This window comes from Balaenoptera physalus, assembly GCF_965194825.1.
Source record: "Balaenoptera physalus genome assembly, chromosome: 18".
Lineage (NCBI taxonomy): Eukaryota > Metazoa > Chordata > Mammalia > Artiodactyla > Balaenopteridae > Balaenoptera > Balaenoptera physalus.
Genome location: NC_138899.1, coordinates 9,998,776 through 10,025,489, shown reverse-complemented (window position 1 = coordinate 10,025,489; position 26,714 = coordinate 9,998,776). Strand labels below are relative to the sequence as shown.

The following is a 26,714-nucleotide window of genomic DNA, read 5'->3' as shown; positions in this document are numbered from 1 at the left end:
TATCTTGGCCTTCCACTAAAATTTATTGGGCTTTTTGTTTGTTTGTTTTTTTTATTTTTATTTTGGCTATGCTGCGTGGCTTGTGGGATCTCAGTTCCCCAACCAGGGATTGAACCCAGACCACGGCAGTGAAAGTGCTGCATCCTAACCACTAGACCACCAGGGAACTCCTTTTTAAAAAATATATATTGTTTATCTGCTCTCTTTTGGGCATTGTGATAGGAGGCGGAAAGATAAATAAGCATCTTCAAGGGACAGATATTTCAGTGAGGGAAACAGATGTGTTTTTTTGGTGTGTGTATAAAGAAAAAATCTGGAAGCAATGAATTCTGAATAGTGGAATCTGCTAAGACTTCATAGAGATGAGCCTTGAAAGATGAGTAGAATTTTGACAGGTTAAGACTCAAGGAGGGGAGGAAGTGGTAACAGTGGCTCTTTGTAGAAGAAATGTACAGGTAAAGGAAGAGCTGCATGGAGGTGCCTAGTGTGTTTGGGGGCAATGTGAGTGGTCTGGTGTGGCTGGAGCATAGGGTATTAGGAAGTTATATTAGGAGACAAGGTTAATGGGTGTGGCTATACACGGATGACTCTTCAAGTTACATCTGCAGCTCACATCTTCCCCTTAAGTTCCAGATCCACATCTCCGCCTGCATACTGGACATTTCCATTTCACACTCAACATGTCCGATACTGAGCTCATCATCTGCCCACATGATCATCTCACATGCCCTCCAGTCTTGTCCTCTTCCAGTCCCTGCATCCCTCTGAGTCCAGCACGACCCTTCCAGAATGCAGGTCTGACCATGTTCTGTCCCTTCTGTGGACCATCAATGGTTCCCACTGCTCTCAGGTGAGTCCAGATCCCTTAGCATGAGTCACAAGACCCTTCAGGAATTGGCTCCTGCTTGCCTCTCCTGTTTTAGGTCTTACCATTCTTTCCCTTGAAATCTACCATACAACCTTAGTAAATCCTTTGCAGTTACCAAAAATGATAATGCTCTTGACCTTTGTTCAAAACTGTGCGCTCTGTCTTGAATGCTCAACTGCCTTCCCTCTGGTCAAGTGATCAACTTTTCTGATCCATTGGGAACAAGCTCAGATGTCATCAGTGAGTTGATCTGGACGCTCCTCCTATGTGTTCCGGAGCACACTGCTTATGCCACTCATAGCACTTCTCACACCGTATTACAATTTCCTGTCTACTCTGTTAGCATGTAAGAAACTCAAAGACAGAGGCTACATCTCATTCATGATTGGATTTCCAGTGCCTAGCCCAGGACATGTCACTCAGTAGAGTATTTGTGGAATGAACGAATGAACTGAATGAAAGGTGGGCTGGGCTCAGGTTGTGGATAATCCTGAAAAAATCAATTAGCATATTTTCACTTTCCTTGGTGTACAACAGGGAACTATTTATTGTTTGTTTGTTTTTGTTTTTTTGAGGAGGGAGGTAATTCCATCAGAACCATTCTTTGGCAGATTAGCTCTAGAATGAGTGCCAAGATTGGATGGGGTGGAAGAGGATCAAATCAGAAGCACTAGGTATAAGCCATTGTATGGTACAGGTGAGAGATAATGAAGTGAAGTTCAACAGGGGTGATGGGAACATTCAGAAATACGATCAGTGAGAGAGGGTCACCAATGATACAAAGAAGTGGGAAGAATCTAGGTGATGTGGAGATTTCTAGGCTGCCTGAGTGTGTAAATGATGGTGCTTCTTTCCCATGACAGAGGAAGACAGAGTATGAGGAAGCTCTAGCTACTCAGTTGTGAGGATCAAGCAGGCTGATGCTCAGCTGGTTTAGCTGGGGTGGCGCTAAGGTTATGGATACACTGAAATACTGAAATATTTCCATGGCAAATAGCTTCCATCACAAGTCCCATGCCATTGAAACCCCCCAACCATCATCACCTCCTCTGGGTCCCTTGATCCACTCATAATTTATTAATAGATGGAAGTGGTGGCTCCATCGCTGTAACAGGAGTCAGTTCTGGTTGGGAAGTGCCCATGCTATAACAGTTTTAAAATATTTTGAATATCACCCCTGGTCCCAAGGGATGAAGGCATTGTGGGGAGGATGTCCCTCAACCATGGTTGAAGTGAGAGAAGAAAAAAAAGAAAACATAGAAACGTATGTCTTAGAAGGCTATTGAGGTGTCTTAGTCAGCTTGGTCTGCCATAACAAAGGCCCACGGACTGGCTGGCTTAAGCAACAGAATTGTGCTTGCTCACCATTCTGGAGGCCGGAAGTCCAGGCTCAAGATGTTGGCAGGGTTGGTTTCTTCTGAGGCCTCTCTCATTGACTTAGAGATGGTCACCTTCTCCCTGTATCCTCACATGGTCGTCCCTCTGTGTGTGTCCGTGTCCTCATCTCCTTTTCTCACAAGGACATGTCATGATGGGTTAGGGCCCACCTCAGTGACCTCATTTAATCTTAATTACCTCTGTAAACACCTCATTTCCAGATAAAGTCACATTCTGAGTTACTGGGGGGTTAGGACTTCAACATATAGCTTTGAGGAGGGACACAATTTAGCCCATAACAGGAGGCAAAAGACTAGAACATAAATTCAAACCACATGGGCAAAAACAGGTTCAGAAACAAAATGCAGCATCAGAAAAGTTGAGAAGGTGGGTAGCAGGCATGAGGAAGGTGGCCAGGAGGTGTTTAGGAGCTAGAGTGCCACGTGGAGGGGTTCGATAGACCCCCAATGTTTTCCTTGACTGTAGGGGGTCAAGAACTATTTGAATACAGAGCAGTGGAGATGCTGGTCTAGTGGCTCTGGATTCTACCACGAGGAAGGTGCCTTCAGGACTTGCACTTGGAGATTTCCAGGAAGCTGTTGCGGGTCAGGGTTTGAGCTGAGAAGGGAGGTCTTCCCTCGAGCACAGAGGTACAAGTCAGCCACATTCAGATGCTGCTGGAGCCTGCCTCCAGCCCCAACAGTCTGGGGGTCCATCTCGGGAAAGTGGACCCCTTCTGGCTTGCTCCGGGGGCTCTCATCAGCTGCCATAAACGTTATGCTCAGTGGGGACCCGCTGTCTGTCAATTAGTGTCATCCTGAAGTAGCAAGCTAGGGCTTCCTGTGAGTCAGCCGTCTCCCTCCACTTAGAGACGCTGCCTGAAGGGTCTAAATTCAGAACCGTCATTCCTTCCCGGTGTGCGGGGCACGAGGAACTCAAGCCCTCCCATTTCCCCTCATTGTTGCTGGCAGGGTAATGCCATGAAGATTTCCCTTTTAAGTGAGCAATGTCTTATTTGACAAGCATCTAGATCACCCTCACTCACCCTTGTTTTCTTGAGCAGAAGAGAGAAAACAAGAGATCAAGCATTGATGCTTCAGCCCTGTGGAAAAGTGGCAAAGATTACAATATGTTATATTTAGATCCACAGTTTGCCTGAGGAAGATAATTGGGAAGTTACGTTGCCTGGTTGGACAATCAGCAGTCCTTCTGTTTCTGTCTGGTCATGTAGTCTCGTAAATGTTCAGGGCTTCTGTACCTTCAGGCACTTATAATTAATTTAAAAAATTGGAAGATTGTGTGCATAAACTGCCTGAAATTTTGAGATAAGTCAAAAGGGTAAGGGAAAGGGGAGTTTCTTGAAGTAATTGGTTGTTACGTTTTCCACATTGCCTTTCTTTTTTTTTTTTTTTTAAAACATCTTTATTGGAGTATGATTGCTTTACAACGGTGTGTTAGTTTCTGCTGTATAACAAAGTGAATCAGCTATACGTATACATATATCCCCATATCCCCTCCCTCCTGCATCTCCCACATTACCTTTCTAATCTACTCTGTTGAAAGAGTTAGGTTTTCAGATCGTAGAAGTCCACGGCTATGAATGTTATTTCAGATAAAGAGACATGATAAGTCTCTGCCGCACCCAGGGGGATTCGTGGGAGGTCAGCAGCCTCCAGCCTGCCCCACTGTGGCTGGGAGGGAAGACGGCAGAGAAGACAGGACTTGCCCACAGCACACCTGAAGTTGTACAGGGAAGTCTGAGTTGGAATTTTTCAGTATTAGATTTTCTGGGGACTCCATTCAGCCAACCCTTTGACAAAGGGAATAAATCCTTTCTGTATAGGAGCAAACTGGAAAAGAAATGTCTTCTCAAGTAAGGTCATTTCTGAAATTGAGCAACATGAATATAAAGTGTTATATTAGTCTGCTCAGGCTGCCATAACAAGGTACCACAGATCAGGTGGCTTAACCCACAGAAATTCATTTCCTTGTGATTCTGGAGGTTGGAAGTGTAAGACCAAGGTGTCTGGAGGGTTGATTTCTTCGGAGTCCTCTCTTCTTGGCATGAGGATGGCCGTCTTCTCCCTGTGTCTTCACATGGTCCTCCCTCTGCACTTGTCCGGGTCCTAATCTCTTCTTATAAGGACGCCAGTCCTGTTGGGTTAGGGCCCACCTTCATGACCTCATTTGACCCTAATTACCTCTTTAAAGACCCTGTCTCCAAATTCAGTCACATTCTGAAGTCCTTGGGGTTAGGCCTTCAACATACGAATTTTGGGGACACAATTCAGCCCATAAGAGATGTGTATCTTATTTTCCAAAATAAAATTACAGATGCTTTTACTCTTATTCCTTCTTCCTTTTTCACATCTCTGAATTTCCCGTGTCAGCTTAGATGATAGTAATTCAAATTGTCAGCTCTCTCTCTCTCTCTCTCTCACACACACACACACACACACACACACACACACACACATTCTTTCCTTCTTCCAAACCATTTTCTTGCTAAGAAGCAAAAATGCATTCTTCTTTCATATACAACTTCCTACCCATTTCTCAATGGGTGCTGGCACCAAAGGCAGCCATCTATTCGCTCAAGCCTGACTAAAGCTAAATCTCAATAAGTTCCATGAAAGATCCCTTTTACTATCTCCCTTAAGACATTTCACAGAAGACCCAAGGGGAAGCTGTGGCCCGCCATCAGCGATAGAGACGGCCAGGTTACAGGTTGCTGAAAGAGCCAAGGGTCTCTTCAGTACAAGGTGCTTCTGTTCCTCCTTCCTCTGGAGCTGTATTAATTAGAGGAAAAAATTTACTGGCTGTTCAGGTTTTCTTGCTGTCATTTCATGCCTATTCGTGCAGATACACAGAGTCATGCCTTCACTCCGCTGCTGATGTGGAAGCTGAGCTGACGATCAGGGACCTAGTGCTCCATTTGACAAATGGTGACATACATTTTAGAGTTGTCTGTCCATAGGTGGTAGTTGAAGCATGAACATCTATATAAGGTCCCCCCAGGAGAACATTTGGAAAGAGAAGGAAAGAGAACCTAGGAAAGATACCTGGGGAACATCCACGTTTCAGATTCAGAGAAGGAGCCTACAAAGAGAGAGGAAAGCATAAGTCAGAGAGGTGAGAGGAAAACCAGGAGTGAGAGGCACCACGGAATCCGGGGTAAGGACGAGTTTCAAGCAGCAGTGGCCGGGGCTGCTGAGAAGTCTATGATTCTTGAGTAGCTAGGACCAGGTGCGGATTTCTGGAATGCTCCCTCTAACTTCCTCTGGACTCATTGCCAAGGACTTTCCTGGGGGTCCCACCTGGGGACGGAGCTTTCCCTCTCTGCTTTCATCCAGTGGTTGGCTTGGAGGAAGGGTAGAGTTTGCAGGCATGCTGGTCATCTCTTGAGCACCATTCCGTCTCCTCTAGGTCTCATCTTTCATTGTGGCGACTGCGGGGCAAGCTGTTGTGCACAGTTCCAGCCACCTTCCAGCAGGTGAGCCTGACAGCACTTACCGTGCCACTAAGCAACCTGACTCTCGCTTTGCACCTTGGACTTCGCCATCGCCCTGGCACGTGGTGGGGCCACTAGGACCTGCTCTGCGCGTGCTGAATTAACTCAGTGCAGCGGGGGAATCTCCGGGTGCGGTAGCCGTTGTATGAGCGGTGGGGTGGGGGGAAGAGCAGCCGATGGATAAACATGTCCTCTTTTGTTCGCCTGGAACAAGGGTTGTGCAGAATGGGACAGCTCGTTGCCTACAGTGGCAGCCGACTCCACCTCTATAAAGACGTCTCCCTGTGGACTCGACCCTTCTCCGCTTTGCTTGTTCTCCTCTGACTCCTTGGATCACTTCCCCAGTACAATCCTTGCGCTCAGCTCTGGGGGAAACTGAGGCTAAGAGAGTCAGCCTGGGAAGAGCTGGGTGACTCAGGTCAGGCAGCAATAAAGATAAGAGGTGGTGATAAGAGGGGTGCTGATAATCCTTGGTACCCAATGGCTTCCTGCTACTACCGTTCTCACCTGTGTTGAGTGAGATGTGCTGCCGCTGGAAGATGACTTAGGTGAGGGGTCGGCAAACTATGACCTGTGGCCTGTTTTTGTATGTAAGAATGGATTTCACACTTTTAAAGGGTAATGAAAAATAAAGAATATGCTACAGAGAGTGTATGTGGCCCATGAAACCTAAAATATTTACTATCTTGCCTTTACAGCCAGAGCTTGCTGACCTCTGGCTTAGGTGACTGAGAGCCACTTGAACAATGAGAAAGTGAGAAATGGCCACGAAAGCTATGACGCTGTGATGTTACCAATGAACATGAACAACACAGGGTATAAACAATAATGAGACAAGGCAACTCCATGGCCGTAGTAGAACAAGACAGAGAGAAGAACATTCTAGAATGGTACTGGGACAACATGGAGACAAGGACACTAGCAATTCTCCCCAAATAACTGAACATTCCACTCTTCCAACTAACATGAAAGACTATCACTTCTTACTGACTGTTACTCTATCCCACCTTCAAACCTCCTGCCTCCTAGTTAAAAATTACCAAGGTGACCAGTACCCATTCTGATGGGTGAATTGTGCACCCATCCTGATTTGGTCTTTACCCATTTAGTCTTGAACTGCCCTTGCTTCCTTAAAATCTCTGTAGAATCACCCAGCACAGGGGCAAATACTGTAAGAAGCCCCTCTCAGTTCCCCATGACTAAGATATCCCATGGGTCTGTGGAAATAAACAAGACCACCCAACTGAGAACAAGAAAAGACTGTCTACCCAGAACTTGCTCTGGGAAGGGAGTCAGCCACCATCACTGGTGTTTGGCAGACGCAGTGGGAAGCAGCGAATGGGAGGCTTTATTGAGAATAACAAGAGAAAGCTTCGAGAATGCCCCGACGGGCGCCTGGGGAGGCTGTAGGCGGGATAACTAGAAGCGGGCATGCATGTGATTGGTTAGGGGAGCATATTTGGCTTTCTCTGCTTGGTCCTGACTTGGAAGTGTGGGCAAAAGTTAAGGAAGCTGCTAGCTATTAATCAAGTCCTTGTTGTTCCACTTCAGGGGCTGTGGTTTGTCTTCCTGGGCTGGTTGCCGGAGGGTGTGGGTCAGTTCTGCTGCAGTATGTGGTCTGGCCGTCATCCGTCCGTGTATTCAGCTCAGTTCTCTGCTGTGCGTCCCCCTTGCTGCCATGAGCTAAATGAACTTGGACGTGGGTTTTCCCCGGAGCCCCCAGATGGGACTCCAGCTCTGCCAGCACCTTGGTTTGGACCTGTGAGACCCAGCAGAGAACCCGGTTGAGACCACCCAGACTTGTGACCCACAGAGCTAGAAGATGATCAGTGGGTGATGTTCTAAGCTGCTAAGTTTCAGCTAATTCATTTGGCTGCAGGTGATCCCTGGTGGTCATTGGTGACTGGGCTTTGACAGCTGTATGAGGGCAATGACAGCTGTAAGAATCACAGAGTCAGCTGGGTTTAACTTCACTGAAGCCTTAATAAAAGAAAATGATACCCTTGGATCAGCCAGCTGTCAACTCCAGGCTCTCTGTGAAAGCCAGAGGCCTCTAGGGAGAGCTTAAGGAACCCATGATCTCCCACAGCCGAGGGCAGACTGGAGATGTGTGAAGACCTGGCCTGAGGCCAGTGCTCCTCAGGATGATGCCCGTTCTCCTGGGGGCCTGCCCTGCCACCCCTGATCATCTCCACACCAGTGCCCAGGATCAGGACCCAGAGCCCGGCCTGCCCTGCGGACACAGGGATGGAGCAGATCCCAGTCACCGTTCATCTGGGAGTTCTGTTCCTTTTAAGTCTGCATCAGCTACTGTTGCAAAACAGCTGAATTCTGCCTTGTCTTTCACTAACTTGAAATGTATTATGAGAGCAGGGATCAGCAAGTTTTCTTCTGTAAAGGGCCAGATAGTAAATATTTTCATCTTGGTGGCCTCGCCTCAACTCTGCCACTGCAGCAGCCCCAGGCAACACGTACATGAATGGGCGTGGCTGTGTTCCAATAAAACTGTATTTACAAAAGCAGACAGTGGCCAGATTTGGCCCACAGGCTGTCTGTCGTGTGCCAGCCTCTGTCTTAGATAATCATTCAGTCTCTCTGGATTTCATTTCCACGCCTGTAGAATGAGAGTATTGATCTGAGGCAATGTTTTTAATTATTTATTTATTTATTTATTTATTTATTTTTGGCTGTGTTGGGTCTTCGTTTCTGTGCGAGGGCTTTCTCCAGTTGTGGCAAGCGGGGGCCACTCTTCATCGCGGTGTGCGGGCCTCTCACTATCGTGGCCTCCCTTGTTGCGGAGCACAGGCTCCAGGTGCGCAGGCTCAGTAGTTGTGGCTCACGGGCCCGTGAGCTCACGGGCTGCTCCGCGGCATGTGGGATCTTCCCAGACCAGGGCTCGAACCTGTGTCCCCTGCATCGGCAGGCAGATTCTCAACCACTGCACCACCAGGGAAGCCCCTGAGGCAATGTTTTTTACACTAAGGAAGCATTAGGACCGTCTGGAAAGCTAGTGAAAGCACAGATTCCTGTGCCTACACGTAGAGATTCTGATTCATTGAGTCTGGAGGGGCCTGGGGATTTGCATCTCTAACATGCTTCCACAAGAAGCTGCTGCTGGTGGTCTAGGAGCCGTGCCTTCGAGAGCAGAGGTCTGCGGCAATAATTCTCATCCCTGGCTGCACAGAGGAGATTTGTTGTTAAGAACTGAGGCCTCTGTTCCAACTGAGACCAGTTAAATTAAAAGTGGACCCTAGCTTCTGGGCATTTTAGGGGTCTCCCAGGAGATGCTACTGTGTAATCAGGGTTGAGATCCACTGGCGGAAGTGAGCTCCCAAGCTTTGCACTCCACGTGTGGGCCGCAGAGCAGTGACAGCCGCATAACCTGGGAGCTTGTTAGAAATGTAGAATCTCAGGCCCCACCTTGAGCTCCTGAATCCGGATCTGCGTTTTAACAAGATCCCCAGGAAATAGAGGCATACATTAAAATTTGAGAAATGCGGCTCTAAAGGAAGGAATGAGTTTCATATTTACAAGTTGTTCTTTTTGTACTATGCACCAGGCAGGCTACTTAACTCACTTTATCTTCAACTTGCCTGTGTTAGTTTTCTACTGCTGCCCTAGCAAATTAACATGAACTTAGTAGCTTGAAACAACACCCCCTATTATCTCACAGTCTCTGGACAGACTCAATTGGGTTCTCTGCTTAGGGTGTCACAGGCCCAAATCAAGGTGTTGGTGTGGCTGGGCTCTTTCCTGGAGGCCCTGGGGAAGAAGCCACTTCCCAGCTGATTCCAGCTGTTGGCAGAATCTGTTCCTTGTGGTTGTAGGACTGAAGTCCCCATTTCATTGTGGGTTGTTGGCTAGGGGTTGCTCTCAACTTTTAGAGACCACCCTAAGTTTCTCCCTCTTCCATGATAGCAACCATGCATCAAATTCTTCTCTTGTTTCTAATTTCCCTGATTTCCCCTTCTGCTACCAGTTAGAGAAAACTCCCCGCTTTTACAGAGCTTACATGGGGCTCTCCTGGTGGCACGGTGGTTGAGAATCTACCTGCCAATGCAGGGGACACGGGTTTGAGCCCTGGTCCAGGAAGATCCCACATGCCATGGAGCAACTAAGCCCGTGCGCCACAACTACTGAGCCTGCACTCTAGAGCCCGCAAGCCACAACTACTGAGCCCACATGCCACAACTACTGAAGCCCGCGCGCCTAGAGCCCGTGCTCCGCAATGAGAGAAACCACCACAATGAGAAGCTCACACACTGCAAGGAAGAGTAGCCCCCGCTCGCTGCCACTAGAGAAAGCCCGCTTGCAGCAACGAAGACCCAATGCAGCCATAAATAAATAAATAAATAAATTTATAAAAAAATTAATAAAGAGCTTACACGATTAGATTAAGCTCACCTGTGTAATCTCCATTTTTACTAACTCAAAGCCAACTGATTAGTAACCTTAATAACATCTCCCTAATTCCTTTTGCCGTGGGTGTAATATCTTATCGCAGTCATAGTCCTGGTGATTAGGGCTGGAGATCTGGGGCCACGTAAGACTTCTGCCTACCACATGGCCCAGACCACATAGTTTAAACAGTAAGGCTTAGAGTGAGATTTTGAATCTAGGTTTGTCTGAGCCCAAAGCTCATAGTAACTATTTTATTAACTTGTCTCTCAGTGGTAAAAATAAATGTGTTGTAAAGAACTTTATAGTTATTCATGAGCTTTCACATGTATTGTGTTGTTTGGCCTCATTAGAAACTCCTTATGAGGCACTACTGTTCCCTTTTATGGATGAGACTGGGGATTGCGAATGTTTAATTATTTGTTCAAGACGTTCTAGATAGAAAATAGCGAATTAAGAACTGAAGAATAGCTCTCCTGAGTTCAAATCCCATGCTTTTCCCTTTACATCATCATAATTCCCTAATTTCTTGTTTAGATCATTCTTGTTATCTATTTGGGAAACAAATTTACTGGGATAGAATAAAGAAACTAGCAGAGTAATTGCAGATTGGATGCAAATGTTTGAGTACTACAGTGGGCATGTGCAGAAAAATGGGCCCACCTGTTATGCTAATTGAGAGATGAACTCTGCCCAAATGCAGAGAAATACTCTATTCAAGTATTAAAAATTAATGTCCATACAGCAGATAGTCAATGAATTTTAAAATGTAATCTAGAAAACAACAAATTTGTGAAGTGAAACTTTTTATAGAAATTGCAAGTCAATCACGTAATTATTTTTGAGAGATGACAGGATTTTGGCAAATGGTGGATTCGTCTCAACTTTGTGATTAGGGAGTTAGCCCCTCTGCAGAGAAAGCTTAAGAAGAGGTCATAGAAACATCCACCCACCAGTGACTATCTTTCCATTCATTTCCTTGTTTTTAATGCAAAAAACCCAAAAACCCGAAAACAATGTGGCCTGAAAGAATGTACCTACAAGTAAAAAGTTCTATGATTCTTTCAGAAGTCAGAATGATGGCTACTGGTTAGGGTCTGACCAACTAGGACGCTGGCATATGGAACATCTCTCACCTGATTCCCCAAATAATTTAATAATTTTTCCCTCTCCTCTTGGGGCAAAAATTGTATCTAGTGAGAAACCATCCTTACGTCGACAGTTCAGAAGTTATGTTTAAAGAATGGCCGATCATTTATTCAAATAAAAAAGGCTAGAAATTCAATAGTATCTTGGGCCTGTTTCCTTGTCATCATTTATAGATACAAGGAAATCTGTTACAATCTGGCATGCAGGCTAGGATTTAACCAAATTATAAAAAGAATTAGGCCCTGGTCAGGTCAATTTTACTAAAAGCCTTTAGATCTTGGAGGATCAATGAAGGCAAGAGAAAGGTTAACCCCAAGGGCTTCTGTTCGGTGAACAAACATATCAAAGAGAAATTACATTATTCCCTTGGCCAACTTCTGACATTGATATATTCAGATGATTTGAAGAGATGTGGAATGATAAACACACACTGGTTATAAACAAGGAACTCTTTCATTACCTCTGTTTATTCGGGGGGGTTATCCCTTTGTTTTTCATGAGGTGGGGTTATTTTAATAGTAAATGCTGGTAACAACTGTCAACATGCAATCTTTCATTTTCAATACAATCTTTCCTAAGACAATGTTTCTAGCATAGTTGACAGAAAGCACTATCTGTCTATCATTCCCATGGTCCAGTGTGGTCTCAGAGGCAGAAAAACAAGGAGAATGTAAGGAAGAGCTGGAGGATAAGTCAGTCATTTTGTGCTCTTTATCTTTGTTTGAGAGGATCTGGTTTTTTCCAGCCATATATTTGAGGGAGAATCAGTTGTAAGAAGAATGAAGATGTTGATGGAGAAATAGAAGGTGGGCCAAGAGTGGTCAGTAGCCCATGTGACAAATGATGCTGATGTCATTATCTGAAAGTGCATGTATCCATGCCTGGTAATTAAGACATGCAAAGATAATTACGACATGGTCCCCTCTGTCAATAATATAATAACGATGGATGAATATTTTAGATGTAATATTCTAGATTTGATGATTTAGGGAAGGTGTATCGTGCCTCCATCACAATCATTTAAACAAATGCATAAAATGGATATTCGCTCTAGAATATTTCTGATGAAACTGCTTCTGAAGCTTACAAATAGGGTCTCAAAAACCTGTTGAAAAACAGTTTGGGGTGATCAGTCATGAAATCAAATGCAAACACTGTCATATTTATTTGGGCTTTCTTCATAGCAGGGAGAAGAATTAATAAACCGACATAGCAGTCGTTTCAACTCTGAACTTGATGTCCCATTTTTGGGAGATTCAGCTCTACTCTTATAAATCAGAAAAAAAGCAGAAGCAAACAAAAAACAGGCCCAGATGCCAGCAGGGGCCTGTGAGTCTGTGGCCAGTTGATACGAGAACCAGCTCGTTCCCTTCTTCAGTCTTTACCTTCCCAACCAGAGGTTGTTAGGTTTCACTCTCTATTGAGTCAGTTGCTTGAGGGGGAAAAATCGTCACATTGCATGACATATCACTCATTTCTCTTTCCTGTAGATTGCCGCCCGCCCCCCTTCCTGGGACATTGATTTTCTTCCTTGGGTTTTGGAGAAAGCTTTGCTCGCTGGGCATCTCCATCTGGCTTGCCGTCCGAAGCATTAGTCACACTTTGCCAGCAGCCGTGCAGATTGTGACACCCGCTGCTCGGCTAGGCTCCTACCTCTGGGGGACAGTGGTGGGGATTTCTGATGGGAGCCGCCGAAAACCTTTGAAAGAGAGAGATTTAAGAACTCTGATCTCCAAGGGTAGCTCACAAGCGCTTGCTTTGCCTATTGCTGCGTGGTAGACGGTGCCTTCTGTGAGATCAGACAGTTTACAGACTGGGAATGGGCTCAGAGGGAGAAGCATGCCCGTCTTGCGGTTTACTGAAGGGCTCGGGATGTCCCACCCCTGCTTCCCACACGGCCGTCTTGTCACCTCTGGCCCCGAAGCACGGAGATTTTGTGACGAATGGAGATTTAATGACAGCGAGGGTGATCTCTGAAACCCGCTGTGAACAGAGCTGAAGAGCCATTCTCAGAGCCGATGATGGCCCGCGTTACTCATGTGTGCCTTTTTCCAGGCTACAGAACATGCTCACAAACATCGCATGTGACTCTCACAGTCTTAGTGAGAGGCGGGCAAAGCAGGTATCATTCGAATCTCATTTTACAGCAGAGAAAGGAGAAGGCCTGTGAGGTGCGGTGACTTGTGGGAAAGCTGCCCTGTGCTCCAGGGAAACAGTGGTGCCCCAGACCTCCTCCACCCCGCCCCTGTGCTCTGAAAAACTCTTTACTACAAAGAACCACCCTTCGCCACAACTTAGATAGGACTCTCTGCTGTCCCTTGTTTCCCTATGGCAAGGCCAGACACAGATCCTCCAATTCCCATTCTTTGCCTCATAAGTGATTAGCTCACTATTAGACTGGTTAAGACAAACTATCTGCTAGCTTGACCAGGTCAAACTTTCGTCAGACTTCTCTCCTTCCCCCAGACCCCCGAACTTTGACCCACCCTAAGCCTGAGCCAAATGGGAATGTGGAAACCACTCCTTAAGGCTGACCTCAGGGGAAGACGTTTCCCTGCTCAAATCTCTAATCACGCCCTCCATTCATCCCCCACCCGACAGCCATACGTGGTTCTTCCTAGCTTTGCTTACCCCTCCCTGTTGCCTGACCTTTGAGAAGATTAGAATGTTCTTCCTATTGCAATAGTCTTTTTGAATACAGTCCCTCCTTGCCTAAGTCAGGATTTGGTTTTTATCTGCTGGGTCACAGGCTAAGGATCAAAGGTGGCCTCCTGTCACCTAGCCTTTGTCACCCATGTGGTGTGACTTTTGCACCTGCCAGGGGTGTGTGGTTGAATTGTGGCCCCGACCACAGGCCCTGCTTATTCCAGGCTTGGTTCCCATGGGTCACTGTCTGTGTTCCTGCAACACTGTGCCCTGTAGGATTCTCTGGAATAAAGCTTTTACAAGAAAGGAAGAGCCACCTCATACATCTGGGGCTCCAGGGGCAGATTTGTGTTGCTTTGTCTCCACTGGTGTTTTACCTTAATCTGAGAACAAGCTGTCTGTGTCCCACAAAGGAGTGAGTTAAAGGGAGGCATGGAACAAGAATTCAGGATGAAAAAAATGAGAAATCTTCCCAGTGGTTGATGTTTTGGGATAAATGCCAGGGATATCAGACATTCTTATTTGGAGGTGAGTTAAAAAAAAATCCAAAGCAATTCCGTTCTGTTAAGCTTTAGAGAGCAGAGCCGAGAAGCACACATGTGCCTACATGCTCTTTAGAGATGCCGGAGCTGCAGAGTTGGGCAGGTCAGCCAGCCTTGCCCGCAGAGGCTTTTTGGTTTCATGGAGGATTCACATACATGATCAGGATTGGAGAAGCGAGTTCAAGGTTACCTGCAAAGTGGTCAGTGGGCTCATTAGTACTTGGGCAGTGGTCTCAGTAGCTGTGTAGCTTGTTGGCCCACTTCATAGATTTTTCTTTTCTGCAATACCAAGAATATAGCAAAAGGATTTCATGTAGAAATTCTGAATTTCATTATTATATTGCTTTGTAATGATGATAATCTATGAACTTTGCAGTCAATATTTCTGTAGCTTGCTGGTCACCACACACTGTATACGCTCAAGTTTGCTCTGGAGAAACCTTCTCAGTGAGCCACCTGCAACATTATCGGCTTTTGTGGCTGGATTCCTTCAAATCCAATATATTCTGAAGGGTGTAATCAATAAGCAGATGGCTCAGACCTGGATACACGCCAAGAAACGAGGCGCCTAATTAACAGGTCGCCCAGGGTGGAAGGCAGTTGCAGAGGGGAGTGGACACCCTGCCTGGGCTGGGAGACCCCTGCATAAGACGGCCCCTGCAGGGCCGGTGGTGTGACGTGTCGGCACGAGGTGGCTGTCGGAAGTGAGAACACAGCCAGGACCTTCGGGCTGTGCTCATTAGGGCTTTGCAGAATTCCCAGTTATCTCTTGACCTGGCCCTGAGCAAGGCCCCTTTTCATTGCCCTGAAAAAGGAGTCAGTGGATCGAAAAGAACACCCGATTCGAAATTCTCCATGGGTTTGGCTCTGAAGTTCAGTTGGTAGAACACAGAAATGTGGTGTTTGCTGGGATGAGAGCTTGGGGGAGGCAAAAGCAGGCTTCTGGAGTGGGGCGGTTTGGAGCCCTGCACAGAGGTCAGGAAGAGGTTATGTGAGAAGAGCCTGATGAACCCCTGGGGGCTGTTTCAGTGAGTCTATGAGTCCCACCAAAGGTATCAAGAGAACCTGGACTCCTTCCTGCCCTCTTGACTCTTGGCTCAAACAGGAACAGAAGGAGGCCTTTCTCTGCTCTGTACCTGGGCGAGCCAGCTGCTGTGTCCCCAGCACCAGAGGAAAGAGCTGGGTTCACTGTGACAGCTCTCCCTGGGGCCTATGGAATACATGCTCAACCTGTCGCCAGCCCGATGTTCCCTAGCTGACTGTTTTGTTGTTGTGCTTTCAGTGTTTCCCTGGGTAGGGCCCTACATGCTGTTTCCAACGTGAAATGCAGACTCTGAAAGAGAAGACAGTGCCTGGGGTCTGACATGTCCCAAGACAACTGTCTTAATGCTCCTGGGACCGATTAAGACAGAGGAGGTCAAGCCTGTATCTGTGGGGAATGACGTGTGTCTCAAGTCCTTTGACGTAGCCTTGTGAATCAGGATGAGCACGCTGACAACAAATAAACCCATTAATTCAGTGGGTGGTGATGCCAGCCCTCCAGACGTTCAAATGGGACGTGAATATTTGCTGGGCATACTACAGGAAGATTTTTTTTTTTAATTTTATTTATTTTATTTTATTTATTTATTTATTTAGTTAGTTAGTTAGTTATTTAGTTATTTATTTATTTATGGCTGTGTTGGGTCTTCATTTCTGTGCGAGGGCTTTCTCCAGTTGCGGCGAGCGGGGGCCACTCTTCATCGCGGTGTGCGGGCCTCTCACTTATCGCGGCCTCTCTTGTTGCGGAGCACAGGCTCCAGATGCACAGGCTCAGTAGTTGTGGCTCACAGGCCTAGTTGCTCCGCGGCATGTGGGATCTTCCCAGACCAGGGCTCGAACCCGTGTCCCCTGCATTGGCAGGCAGATTCTCAACCACTGCGCCACCAGGGAAGCCCTACAGGAAGATTTTAAATTTTGAATGAGTGACATACAGCATTGGGGAAAATAATAAACTATCAATATTAAATTTAAACCGGGTATACTGGTCAAATACAGAAAGCAAGGGGATGTGGAAGCATAATTTAAGTGTGGCTTTGGAATTGTTTTGCTATTTTAATTTGGCCCCTAGCTTTTGGGATCAGATGACAGAGTATATTAAAAATGAAAAAATTAAATTTTGATAAAATGCATGTAACATATAGTTTACTATTTTAATCATTTTAAGGTGTACAGTTCAGTAGGGTTAAATACATTCACATTGTTGTGCAACCAATCTCCAGAACCCTTTCATCTTGCAAAACTGAAACTCTATACCCATTGAGTGACAAGTGCCCCCTCTCCCAACCCCTGGCAACCACCATTCTACTTTCTGTCTCTACGAATATGACTTCTAGGTGCCTCATATAAGTGGAATCATACAGTATTTGTCTTTTTGTGGCTGGCTTATTTCACTAAGCATAATGTCCTCAAGGTTCATCCATATTGTTACATGTATCAAAATTTCCTTACTTTTTAAGACAATAATATTCCATCATATGCATGGACATTGTGTTTATCTATCCATCCATCAATGGACATTTGGGTTGCTTCCACCTCTGGCTATTGTGAACAATGCTGCTATAAACAGGGCTGTACAAAAATATCTCTTTGAGACCCTGCTTTTGATTCTTCTGGATATATACTCAGAAATGGTAATGCTGGAATCATATGGTGATTCTACTTTTAATTTTTGGAGGAACTACTAACTATACTGATCTCCGTAGTGGCTGCACCACTTCACGCTCCCACCAGCAGTGCACAAGGGTTCCAGTTTCTCCATATCCTCATCGACGTTTGTTATTTTCAGTTTTTAAAAAAATGTTGATAGCAGCCATCTTGATGAGTGTGAGGCCTAGATGTAATTTTTGAAGGTAGTAGTGTGGCAATCATACTACATGGAAGTAAGTTGCTGAACTGAGCTGACTGGGGAAGAACGTCTCTAGCCGTGAGTTTCCAGACTGCACACAGGGATTTCAGGTATCAGTGTTTTGGTGGCTGTCTCTTTCCACATACTGACTCAGAAAAGTGGACCTCTCTATTAATTCTGGAAACATGGATCTTGTTTTTAGGCTTCTGGGAAGCAAGAAAACTCAGAGTTGAGTGTACTGGTTAGGGTTCAGGCAGGCTTGGGGCTCACCTTTTTGTCCCCTGACAGGCTATTCTAATGTGCACCACTGCCAGGGAGACAGACCCTGTTATGGGCTGGATCGCGTCCCCCTAAAATTCATATGTTGAAGTCCTAACACCCAGTACCCCAGAATGTGACTGTATTTTGTATCTGCTCACCCTTAGATATTAGAAACGTTCAGTGGTCCCCATAGGTAGCAAATACAGTTTCAATTAAGAAACTGGAATGGTTCAACTTGAACTTGATTTAATATCAGATCTTTTCCCTTCCACTGACTCAGGCCTGCTTCAAGCTGGAAACCTGCTATGGTGGATAGAAAAGTGGCCCAATTGACAACTGGTCAACTGGGGATTTTGGTTGGGAGGTTAGACAGCTAGTGCAATGGTTTGGGGTATGTTGCACATCAGCTCAGACTAAGCCCATCTAGCAGATTTTGTGAGCCACTCAGGTAGATGGAGTGAATGAATTCACCTCTCCTGCCTTTCTTAAAGCAAGAAGCTGAATTATGTCTCAGAGGTATAACACTCAACCAAGATTACACCAGGAGTAACTATAATAAATCCAGGACTTGAAAAATCTGTCGAACTCCAAAGCTCATGATCTTTGAGTTATACGAGTGTTTTTCAAACTAGTTTCCTTGGAACATTAGGATGGTTCAGGCCATCTTTGGGGGATGGAGTGGGTTTGTGAGTTGTTATAACAAAATACTACAAATTTTGTAGTATCTGGGTGGCTTAAAACAAATTTATTGTCTCACAGTTCTAGTTCTGGAGGCCAGAACTCTGAAATCAAGGTGATGGCCATGTTTCCTCCAGCACCCCTGGGGGAGGATCCTTCCTTGTCTCTTGCAATGACTTGTCACCCTAGGCGTTCCTTGCTTGTGGTGGCATCACTCCAATCCCTGCCTCTGTCTTCACGTGGCTGTCTTCCCTCGGAGTCTGTGTCTTCATGTGGCTTTCTCCTCCCTCAGTGTCTCTCTCATCTTCTTATGACACCGGTCACATTGAATTAAGGGCCCGCCCTACTCTGGTATGACCTCACCATAACTAAACTCATCACATCTGCCAAGACCCTATTCCCAAATAAGGTCACATCCACAGGGACCAGGAGTTAGGATTCCAACACATCTTTTTTTGGGCGGGGGGCGCAATTCAGTCCATAACAGGCGGGAGACAGGCCACGTGGGTGGGGTTCTCATCTTCACCCGAATTTCAACTAGGGCTGCCTTGCTTTTGCCTGCTTAATATTTTGGGATCCTTCGAAGGACTTTGAGAAAGAGTGCCACTGGTAGCAGTACACTGAAAACCACCTGTCTATGGTATATGCCACTTTCTACAAAGAAACAGGCAAACACATCATTCAACTGGCCTAGAAACTGCTTTTCCTAAAGGTTTACAAGCCCAGTATCTCTTCTATGTGCTCGATCTGATTCAGCGCGGGCAGGGCACAAACGGCCAGTCCCCGTTGATGGCTGTGGCTCTTGAACCACCACTGAGAATAGAGTGAATAGCCTCAGTCTGGCCATTCTCTCCATGCCTGTTCCCTTTGAGTCCCCTTGAATTGCCTCATGTGCAATGCGTGTGTGGTCTGTTCCCCGGGGGTCTCTGCGTCAAGTATTCTATCCCTTACACTTTCTGATGCCTTCGGAACCCAAAGCATCCCTTAATTAAAGGCAGTGGGTGGCATGATGACAGGATTAGTATCAGTGTCTGGCCTCCCTAAGGACCAGGGGACATTGTGGCTGACGTTTTCCCATCTGCATAACCAGCCTGTTTATAAGTTGATGAAAAATCTAAAAGGGGGTGAGGCATGTATCTTCTGGGCTTGCCGTCTGCTCTACTGGCTTCAGGAAAAGAGTGGCGTTAAGTCCCACAGGAGTTGTTTGGTTGTTTCCCTTCATTGCAAATGTAGGGCGCTGTGGCTTTAAGTGCATTGCTATTCTGCCCCTTGCTTCACTGCAGAATGAACAACAATGATGTTCTGCTGAACATCGATTACAGACGTTTTAGAAAGGGCTCAGCCGTTTTGTGAGAATGAAGCTGTATTACTCAAGTGTAATGAGCCAAGAGGAAAAACATCTCGTTTTCATGCAGCACTAGTACAGACCCATGCCCTGGCTGCCAAATATCCTTTTGTGAGTTTGGAAGGTACAGAGTATTCACTCAGCCTTATGAGCACTAACGTGAAAGGAACCTTCTGGCTTAGGAACTGAGCTGAAATGAATAGCAGGGACAGAGCTTTTGCCAACTAATTATCGACGGAATATTCAAATACAGAGTTTGCAAAATGCCAGCTCCTTAGTGGCCCCTCCACCAAGCCGTCTCCTACCCCCCAAACCCACACATATGAAAAGGGTTTAGAAATGATCATCATCTCGAAGTAAATTCTTTTACAAATCCAATATTTATTTTATTTTCTTATGTACAAAAAGTAAACTCTAAATGAACATAAAACGAAATAAAATCCTTTCGGCTGCACTGACTTTAATTGCCCTTTATCTTATTGTCACAATTAATCATATAAACACTATATGGACTGTCACCACAGTGTCACATTTGTTATACAGAAGGAATGTGATATTCGGCTAGTTAAGAATGTTAAATAGACAGAAATAGATCATAAAGCAACTGGGGGAGTAGGGTGGTGGTCAAAGGATTCTGAGATCATCACTCTATTAAAAGAAGTAACCTAGGAACTTCCCTGGTGGCGCAGTGGTTAAGAATCCGCCTGCCAATGCAGGGGACACGGGTTCGAGCCCTGGCCCGGGAAGATCCCACATGCTGAAGAGCAACTAATCCCGCGCGCCACAAATACTGAGCCTGTGCTCTAGAGCCCGTGAGCCACAACTACTGACCCCGCGTGCCACAACTACTGAAGCCTGCACACCTAGAGCCTGGGCTCCACAACAAGGGAAGCCACCGCAATGAGAAGCCAGAGCACCACAACGAAGAGTAGCCCACGCTCACCGCGACTAGAGAAAGCCCGCGCACAGCAACAAAGGCCCAAGGTAGCCAAGAATAAATAAATAAATGAATAAATAAATAAATAACCAAAAAAGAAGTAATCTAAACAGCAAATCTCCCATCAAGAATTGTGTAGTTAAAGGCCCAAATGCACTTCTACTTGGTTGACCCAGCATAAAAGAACCAATGTTGCATCCAGAGGACATGGATGGCTGATGTGTGAAACATATACAGTTGAGCTGTGAGATAACTAAATTGTGAGTTGGGAGTGAGATTTTGGAGAGTACCATTATTTCTATAGGAGAGTCTGGTAGCAAGGGCATCATTTTGAATTGAACATTGCAATAGCGTGTTGGGGCCAACTCAGTGTCTTTGCTGATTTATGGCAAAACAGACCTACCTGGGGTAAGAGATGAAGCCAAGGATAACAGCACACATGCAAAGATTTTTAAAATAAGCTGAATCATGTAGTTTTACTTTTTTTTGCCAAAGTCTATTATTAAAAGGCTTTTTAAGAAACTCAACATCTTTAAGTAACTGTGTACCCCAAGCGATCCATGTACAGGTTTGTTTTAAACCAGTCGGCTCTTTGGGCCCATTTCTTTGCTTGGTAGCTGCACACGCAGTTCTCTTGGGAGCAGGCCAAGGGGACAGACATTGACTTGTTCTGATCTCTAATAGCTTGTGCATGTTTTTTAAAATAACATGAGAAAAAGAGTATACTTTTTAAAATTCAGAATCTAGTTTGTAAAACTACTATCATTTTAGCATGGGCTCAGTGTTGACATTTTCAGATCAATCATAAATAATAAATTCTCCCAAGAGAGGTATTTCTAGAGGAAGTGGGAAAAACGTGAACTAAAGATATAGCTCCTGCACCATAAATATCAGCCACTTTGGGCTAAGCACTCTTTCAGGGGGTGAAAATAATGCATAAGAGCATACATGAATATATCTTAGTTTACACAGATGGAATATATGAAATTTTGAACGATCTACATCTGGTATAGTTGGTATAGTTTCTAATATTATGAAACTGCCATTTTGCAGATTCTCTTGAACGCGTGATAATAACGCATCACACGCACGGCTTTGACAGACCCAGTCTTATGCCTTCCTGTGGCAGGACAGAAGTCAGTTTAAAAAATCTTGTTACAAGCTGGACTTAAATTATACATCAATTATGGATTGCTCACTGGACAATGAAAGAACATATCAGAAGTCAGTTTTCACCAGTGGACTTTCATCTTCACTGGTTTCCATCTAAATGTCCAGAAGGTCATCTCCGCTTTCGTCGCTCTCCACTGTCAGCTGCCGAGTCCACCACTTCTTAACCTCGGAACCACAGGAAGCTGTGTCTGTCATGGGGTTCATTTTGCACACGACAGATTTCATTGTGGTCCGCCCTCCAAACCGTAAGTTGACCGAAGACACCGAGTGGCTTATTGGTTTTGGTGCTGTGGAATCAACAAGAGTCCCGTGAGCAACCTGGTGTGGCTTCCCCCCATTGCTAGCCATTCCTGGAACCCCCTGATGGTCCTGTCAGTCATACTTTCCAGGAGCAAGTCCTACCATAGATGTCACGTCTGAAACCTTTCAAACACTTGATTCTTTATATTCATAATGGACTTTAAAATTATGTTCATGGACAACTAGTAACACCATTTGAAAAAAATACGCTGCTTGCAATTTGAGATAATTACAAAAACTAAAAAATCACTAAAAGTTCCAATTTGGGCAAATAAAGTGTCATAGAAATGTGTCAGTGCTCATTAGTATATACATATAAATATAAAGAAACAACAAAGGAAAAGAAGGGATAGTGTAATAGAGAGTGAGGGGAGAGGAAGAGGTTTGGAGAAGGTAAGGGAGGAAAGATGTGGGTAAATAACTTTTTTTTTTTTGTAAAAACAAACAGAAGTGTAGCATCAGAGAAAAAGGCGTGATTCCTGGACAGATATAAAATACGCTAAGGGCAGCATGCATCTTTCCAATCCATGTGCCTGAATAAAGCAGCTTGTATGAAGACTTTGTTGACACACTCATGGCTTTGGGATTCTATCAGTCATGGTTTGGGGTCCCACTTCTGTGACCTGTAGATGTAACCAACATCAAGTTCATGCCTCTGAACCCAAGTTTCCTCAAGTGCAAAATGAAGAGATTACAAGTTTCCTCACTGGACTATTGTGAGAATTAAAATAGATTAAATGAGATGACCTAAGAAAATGCAGAGCAGAACCTCCATGTGGTACAGCACTCCACTTGAGGGTGCACACGTGAAGGAGACAAGATCATTATCTTGAAGAGATACGTGTACCCCTACGTTCATGGCAGTATTATTCACAATAGCCAAGATATGGAAACAACCTGTGTCCATCGACAGATGAATGGATAAGGAAACCGTGGTGTGTATACAATGGAATATTACTCAGCCTTAAAAAAGAAGGAAATCCTGCCATTTGCAACAACATGGATGGACCTAGACGGCATTATGCTAAGTGAAATCAGTCAGAGGAAGACAAATCCTGTATGCTCTCAGTTACATGTGGAATCTAAAAAAGTCAAATTCATAGAAGTAGAGAGTAGCATGATGGTTACTATGGGTGGGCAGGTGGGGGAAATGGGGAGGTGTTGGTCGAGGGGTACGGAGTTTCAGTTGTGTAGGATGAATGAGTTCTGGCAATCTAATGTACAGCATGATGAATATAGTTAATAATACTGTATTGTATACTTGAAATTTGCTGAAAGACTAGATTTTAAGTGTACTCAGCACACACACACACACAAATGGTAGCTTTGTGAGGTGATGCATATGTTAATTAGCTCAACTGTAATAATCATTTCACAATGTGAACGTTTATCAAAACATCACATTGTACACCTTAAATGCATACAACTTTTACACAAAAATAAAAGGGAAAAGAAAAAAAAGAAAATGCATAGCATGACACTGGGGGGTACATCGTTGGTACCCCATCTTCAAATGCTCTTTTTCCTGCCCAGTGCCTCTTCAAACTCAGGGCGTCCCCAATACCATGTCCCTTTAATTATCACCGTTTCTGGCACTGGGGCCACCTGTGGGCCTTTGAAGCCACTTTTGACAGCATCCTTTCTTTCATCCTCTTAAGTGAGTACCAAGGACTGTGCATCTCCCCTAGGTCGTCTCTCCTATCCGTCCCTCCGTGGTCTGGACCACCGCCTTCATCCGTGTCCTCATCGCCTCTCGCCCACACTATTACACCATCCTCTGGCTCGTAACCCTGCCTCGGGGCTCTGCCACAGACAGCCCACTCTCTACACTGCGGCCATGTGAGTCTTCCTCAGCAGGATTCCAAATGTCACGTCTTGCTCAGAAATCTCTCCTGGTTCCTGACTGCTTACAGGATGGAGTTGAAACCACTCAGCCTGTAATATGGGGCTGTTCATGGCCTGGCCCCAGCACTCACTCAATCTTGTTTCCTCTCACTCCCGGCTTTCCTCTACCAGGTGGAAGGAAGTTCCGTTCTCTCTGATCCCTGCATAATAGCCTCTGGGGTAGGAAAAAAGAGATTCCCCTCCCTGGTGTTAAGCGGCACTGAACAAGGGTAAGGCACACTGTCTTCTGCTTTGTGGGACAGACGTGCTACAGAAGACTCTGCAACAGTCCCTGTCTCCTCACTTGAATCGGGCTGAGGAAGGGACACAATTCTAGAGCCTAGGAAGCCCCCGCTTTCCCGCGGGCTCACTTCTCTACAGAGAAAACCCTGGGCCGGGCAGATCATTGCTCTCCTGCCGCCTCTGCGTGCCCTGAATGGGATTATCCTGGCTTTCCAGACCCCCATGTCCCTCTAGAAGAAACCGCTCTCACTGAAACAATAAAATGTGGAAAATAATAGGGTCATGAGGATTAAAGGAGGGAACACATGTAAGGCCCTTACAACAGTGATTGGCATACAGTAGGTACTATAACATATTAGATTATATTGCACTAAAGTTTTGTTGTTCCTTCTTTGAGAAACCTGTGTCATTTTCTGAGTGACATGTATCCACCTACTCCCTCTTAGATTAAATGAATGTTGCCTACGTTTGGAATGTGCACCAGAAGTCCCTGATGGTAATTGCCACCACTTTCTAGATCGTGGTTATAATATCTTTGTTAATAGGTGCTGCCTTCTCTATTAGCTGAACACAAGGGCTAATACTGTTCTGTTTAGAGAAGGTATTTTGAGGGAAATGTTTTTGATGAGGGAAATACATCTTTCGTTGTTTACTGTCTATAAATATAACTTTAGAGGCAGACCTGCATTTTGAAGTTCAAGACCCCAAACACACAAAGAGCACGGATGCCCTGAAAATGCCCCACTTGCTCGAGAAAGGACTTGCCATACATACCCGAGGGCAGGCGCCACTGGCCGAACTTCCTCTGGGGCTTCCCGGCCTCGGCCGCGTCCTGCCGGCTGGCTCCCCGGTCCGACAGCGTGGGGCTCAGGAGCCGCTGCCGGCTGCTCGTCTGCAGGGGTGCGGGCGGGAGAAGCAGGCGGTTATTCCTCGTGCTGGCTCCCCTTCTCCTCTGTGCACTGGCCTGGACCCTCATTTCATTTTAAGGAAGGAAGAAAGCCCCGCAGGAAAGTAAGTGGCGAAGACAACACGGACTCATAGTGCCAACAACGGGGACAGGAAGAGTGAAAATGGGTAAAAAGAGTCAGGGAAAGTGAAAGAGTCACCACTGCACCGGGTGAGGAAAACGGGCCCGACCCTGCAGGTAGTGCTTTTTCTAGGGCATCCCTCCCAGACTCCTTCACTCCCACGGCCACACACCTGCCACCCCTGGGGGCACCGCCATGTACCAGGGCGGGGGGACAGAGGGACTGCGGGGTTTGCGGACAGTACACGCTTGCCAACCCAGAGCCTCCAGAAGAATTCTCAGCAGACAAAGCTCTAGGATGGGCCCCGGAAGAGAACACAACTTAAACCGATTAAGACTGAAGGCAAAGAGAAATGCTCAGATCTCCGTGCATTTCACCCTGTCTCTGGTTCTCCATCCGCATCCCTTTCCTTATCAGCACCGTCGTCCTCTACCTCTCTTCAGTGGCCCCTCTTGGCCTTTTTGACCTAAAACCAGAGAGCTCTGCTGCCATCGCCTCCCCTGTCTCGCTGGCTGTGAGGCAGGAGATAGACGGGCCGCAGGCTGAACAGCTGGAGTGCATCCCCTGTGGACGGAGTCCAGGATGAAGAGGAGGAGGAGCTGAGCCCTGCCCAGGTAAGAGACCACGCATTCCTCCTTCTCGAGGTCAAGGAGACCTTCCCGCCTACACACGCGCAGAAAGGCTCCTCGGAGGTCAAAAAGGGAGGGGGCGCCACCCCATGGTAGGTGATGTCAACCTACCCATAGGCCTCTTCGCTAGAATCCATCTTGGCTAAGACATGCGTGCACACATAGGGGAGGACCCTGAGATATAACAAATACAGGCTCAGAACCAGGCAAAGCAAGATGATTGGCCAAAGGAAGCTGGAAGAAATGCCCCGTATAAGTGATCCAAACTACCACGAGGGCGCGACTCCCCCTCTGAGCCCGCCCGTGTGTCTAGCCACACGCATTCTTTTTCCTCCTAAGAAGCACTTTACTTGTTTCACTACTTTTTTTCTCTTTGTGGCAATTCATTTCTACACAACTGACGGGCCAGGGCCTTGTCACTGGTGGTCTAGAGGCTAGGATTCAGCGCTCACACTGCCGCAGCCTGACTTAAGTCTTCGGCCGGGGAACCGAAATCCTGCTTCAAGCCGCTGCAGGCCAAGGCCACCCGAGATCAGCTGTCTTGCTCTTACCCCGGCACCACACGCGACCACTGCCAGCCATCCTCGGGGCAGACAGGCGGCAGGCCCGTTGTAGAAGCCCCACGTCCCTGCTGTGTTGACCGTCCCTGCACAAGTAGTCGGTGGCACGTGATTCCTACTGGCTGGGGAGCCAACGACATGAATCCACCCAAAACAGGGCTGTGGAACAAGAGGGCCCCTTGGAGCGTCCTGCTGGGCCACGGAGCCCTAGGCTTCAGTGTCTGTCACCTGCCCCGACTGTGTCACCACACACCCAGGTCCTAGACCAGCTCCAGCCGATTCGTAACTAAGCCTCATG

At 46.2% G+C, this 26,714-nt stretch overlaps 1 protein-coding gene and 1 long non-coding RNA gene across 8 annotated transcripts in view; one reads left to right on the top strand and one right to left on the bottom strand.

Annotated features, from left to right (window-relative positions):
- The window catches only part of LOC309647396, a 245,271-nt gene that overhangs the window by 190,596 nt on the left and 27,961 nt on the right, over nt 1-26,714 (top strand). The gene's annotated exons all lie outside the window — the stretch shown is intronic.
- NALCN (sodium leak channel, non-selective) overlaps nt 16,142-26,714 on the bottom strand; it is a 282,121-nt gene continuing 271,548 nt past the window's right edge. For all 6 annotated transcript variants that reach the window (XM_082434589.1, XM_082434590.1, XM_082434592.1 and 3 more), the window contains 2 exons: nt 24,974-25,091; nt 16,142-22,059 (listed from right to left, as the gene is read on the bottom strand). In XM_082434589.1, the coding sequence (XP_082290715.1) occupies nt 21,866-22,059; nt 24,974-25,091 (312 nt within the window). In that variant the 3' untranslated portion in view covers nt 16,142-21,865. The remainder of the gene's footprint in view (nt 22,060-24,973; nt 25,092-26,714) is intronic.